At 46.2% G+C, this 4,077-nt stretch overlaps 1 protein-coding gene across 1 annotated transcript; it reads right to left on the bottom strand.

The window, feature by feature from the left end:
* Positions 1 to 977: 977 nt before the first annotated feature.
* Positions 978 to 4,008, bottom strand: EMH_0062910 (uncharacterized protein; the record flags this gene model as incomplete). The annotated part of the gene is made up of 9 exons (XM_013498085.1): positions 978 to 1,078; positions 1,305 to 1,384; positions 1,543 to 1,630; positions 1,993 to 2,042; positions 2,320 to 2,378; positions 2,752 to 2,831; positions 3,035 to 3,083; positions 3,353 to 3,424; positions 4,006 to 4,008. 9 exons carry the CDS (start codon positions 4,006 to 4,008, stop codon positions 978 to 980), a joined length of 582 nt encoding a protein of 193 aa, XP_013353539.1.
* Positions 4,009 to 4,077: the final 69 nt, after the last annotated feature.

The following is a 4,077-nucleotide window of genomic DNA, read 5'->3' as shown; positions in this document are numbered from 1 at the left end:
TTTTTATTGTTCTCCTATCGCCCCTATCTATAAAGTAGACGATCCGGCGTATTTTAAAGCTGGTTTTCTATTGGCTGGCTGCCTCCGTGCTCGGACATAATCCAGAGAGCAAAGCCGGAAGGTGTGTGGAGGCGCATTTGCAGCGGCCCAAGCCAAGCAACCCCGTCGAATTTGAAAGCTGCATATCTTGAATGAATGATTTGGCAGCAATGTTACTTCTTTGCGCAAAGGGTCCAGTAGTAGAATACAGTGCACCTCTGTCTGGCGCCCCCCAACACTGCGTAACTCTAGGAAAACAAAGAAAGAGAGAGGGAACTCTCAAAGGCCTGCTTCTTCTAGTGTCGCCCAAACAGCGCATTGCACCCTTCAGCGTTTCCCCTAGCACGACAGCTACGATGCTGCAGTAGTTTTTACCACTTTCTTAGCAACAAGCCGGTTTGTGCTCAGGTCGTCCTGAAACAGCCATTTGCTGTTCTAGGTTGAGCCCTATGGAGATGCACTTTCGGAGTCATCTCACCGGCTTGCACGTACATCGCAGCAACTGCATGAATGTACGTCTCAACAAGGCAGCGATGCACTTTATGCTACTGAAAAGCATACGTCCAAACGAGTCATTAGGCGTCTATTTGCTTAACAATGTCTCATAGAATTGTTCTGAAAATGACGTGTTGAGTAGCTGTGCCACTACGCTCATGTCCCGTAAAACCAGAGGGTTGTCAAATCCTTCGCCTTCCCCTCACAGGGGAATTCTTTTCAAGATACAAAGACTGTACATTGATACATTGGAAGGCTCATCTACCGGTTAGCAGGTTCAAACAGCTCAAATATGTCAGCTGTTTATCGCCTCTGCTTGCTAATTTTGTTCTGTGGGGAGTTCTGTATTTCTACCCTGTAATTCACTGCTTGCCAATTCTGATTTGTCCGTCTGCGCTGCAAATGCCTGAAAACGCTTAGCATATCATTTACAACTGGAGGAATTATGAACATATTTCTTCCGTCGTTTCGTTTCCAGAGCGCAACTCCTTGCTGTTGTCCGCAATCCGGCGGCGACTGAAAAGCAGCACCAGAACGCCTATGTCTAGAACACAACGCAGCAGCAAGCATTCAACTCGTTCTTTCTCGGCCTACCTCATGTATGAGCATCTTCCTACAGGTCCCGGCACTAGGGAACTGCAACGGAACACGAAATACCGCGGTGGCTGATGAAACAATAAGTTGAATCCAGCACGTGTTTCAGTTTCCTTTTTCAAGGGCATAGAAATTTAAGTCGTAGAGGTAACCGTTCCACGAGCTTGAGATCTCACCCGAATCAAAAAATGGCTGCTTCGACAGGGAACGTGCAAGTGCACTTTTGCTTAAATATTCTTCTTGAGTTGTGGCAACTCTGAACGCAGACCCAACAGGCGCCCGCAACCCGTCAGTAGCACTTCCTACGCAGCAGGGTGTGGGCTTCTGCTGGCCCCTTCTCAAGGGATAAGTCCTGAACATCTGCAAATCCTGGGTAGTCTTTAAGGAGAGCATAGAACAGACAAACGATCTCACCGTCTCATCAACCGCCGTTCATTTTTTGTGTTGCCCAAAGCTGCGCGTTGCTCTGTCTCGAGACGGTCGTCTTTCCAGTGCGGAAGGCCTGCACTCCCAATTCGCAACCCTACACAAACTGAACCCCTGTAAAACCCCACGTCAACATCAGCTGAACCCCACGAATACCCTAGCGAAATCCTATATACATTCCTAAACTCGGAACGTTCCTTGGAATTTCAGTAGCCTGCAAGCATTGTGGGCTTGAGGTGTAAAGCTGTTTTTTTGCCCGTGATCTCCAACTTCTCTCTGTAATAAGCACGGAAAATGCTTGTGGGAACGAGCATCTATATCTATATCTATTTCTCTATCGACATATATATAGGTATAGATATAATGCACTACAATACAACACAATACAACAAAACAGTGCACTACACTACAGCACACTACACTAAGCTACAAACAAACCTGCAGCGTGGAGAGCAGCGGGATGGTACAAAAGCTCTGCGGGGCTCTTCCTGCGAAGTTACAAGCCGTTCAGCATCGAGACAGGAAGGACGTTTCAGTGATTGAATTCTTGCTTCGTGCTTTTTGAGATACATTCGGCAAAAGGCGAGCAAATGCCACCAAGAACGGCTTCAGTGGTGAAGTAATACGATTAGACGACCAACAAGTTGACTACCGAAGGTTTCATGGACAGAAAAACATCAAAGCACAGGGATATGAAAGGAGGAGGAGAAAACGGCAGACAGAAAAACGCGAACGAAACGAGAGGCACCAGCTTGTGCTGCTTACTCCCTTCTTAGCACGGCCTGCACGATGGCCTTCCGAAGCAACAACTCCGATGCTTCTTCCTGCAAAAAATAATTTCATACTAAACACGCCACCCGGGTTGAATGCCTACAGTTGAAGTCGGTCAGGGAGGGCCGAGGCTCACATGAAGCGTCATAAACTCTTCTGTTTCCTGCGCAGCCACGAACAGCAGCACGTATTTTTTAAACTCATGAGGGTCAACTTATAATTGATAGAACTGCGTATAAGTACTTTTTGATGTTCCAACTGTAGAGGGAAGCACCACGAAACGAAGCCTGAACGAAATACAAAACGTTTGGCGCCCACGAGAGCCGCAGATGTCGATGCAGGTATTCTCATGAATGTGTATAGAGTTCATTGTTTGGGGTTGTTCCGAGCAGAAAACCACAAGTAGCAAGAAACGAAACTACACACCTCTTCTCGCATTCGAACATATTCGGCCAGCAGAGTGCAAACAGCATCAACCGAAAGCGCCTCCCAAAATAGCGGAGTACCTGCAGGGCAGCACACAGCAGCAGAAAATCCAGCGGGTTCATGGTTTAAAGTTAAGGATTTAATGTTCGCGTCAAAGCGCTCCTAAAGGAGAAGAAGAAACAGAGTTGTGTTGAGTTCGATAGAACGAAAAAACAGCGAACTGAGAGAACCCTGTATAAGGTTAAGGGTCTAAGGGTTTAGGGTTTAGGGTTCAACCTATTACCCCAAACCACAGCAACAACTTCATCACGTATAGGCTGAAGCGCGAAATCCTGAAACATAAACAGAAACAAGTCAAATGCCCCTCTGTATCCTGCAAGTTCAGCTTCTGTGTTTGCTCAGGGAAAATGTTCAACTATCAAGTTCGTTGGTGACCCCTTTGCTTGAGTATTCATGAATTGTTTGTTCTAGGAATTTGAACTTTTTCCTCGAGATGATCCAGAGCATTTGACTCTTTCTGAATACTACCAGTTCAGCTGCCGAAAAAAAAGGTGTAGAGACAAAACTAATTCATTATTTCGGAATATCATAATTTTCGTACAGGTAAGCAAGAAGCAAGCGGAACAGAATCCTTTGATGGGTCCAGGGGATGTGCCTTCTCCAGCTGTTCCCCCTAAACATGCACAAAAAAACACAAAAAAAGAGATATATAAGTCAAAAGTATTCATATGAAAAACAAAGAATAAGGCATTATAACATAGAACAGCACTGAACTAGAACGAGATAATAACAATTTGTAACAGCTACAGTAATGTTTCTTTGATTTGCTAGCAACCCATTCAAAAGGAATTGTTTAAGTACGAAGAAAAGAACACAAGTTTAAATATCTAAAGTTCAGGGGTGTACTGGCCTTCAGGTGGAAGAGGCCAAATGCCTTTATAAAGCTTGAGCCGGCTTTCTGTGGAGAAACAAAATACACAAACATACAGAGAAGAGAGAGAGTATAAGCAAGTGTCTAGCAAAGCAGCTAGTTCACTCGCTAGTTAGATAGCTAGCTAGCTCGCCAGATAGCTAGTTAGCTAGCTAGCTAGCTGGGTGGTGAGTTAGCTAGCTAGCAGCTAGCTAGCAGCTAGCCAGCTGCTATTCGTATCATGGCTGGGCTTACACTGTCCTTGCGGCCCTTGAGGCGGAGCTCGACCTGTCTTCTGAACGCCTCGGGGGCCCCAAGAGGCCAGGCAGAGATACCTGCAGCACCATAGTGCGTTTCCGTGTCTGCTGCTGCTGCGTCTGCTGCTGCTGCATCTGCTGCTGCTGCGACGGGTTCAA

The sequence above is a fragment of the Eimeria mitis genome, genomic scaffold (assembly GCF_000499745.2).
Source record: "Eimeria mitis Houghton genomic scaffold, Emh_scaff3172, whole genome shotgun sequence".
Lineage (NCBI taxonomy): Eukaryota > Apicomplexa > Conoidasida > Eucoccidiorida > Eimeriidae > Eimeria > Eimeria mitis.
Note: the sequence above shows the minus strand (reverse complement) of the source record. Positions and strands in the feature narration are given on the sequence as shown.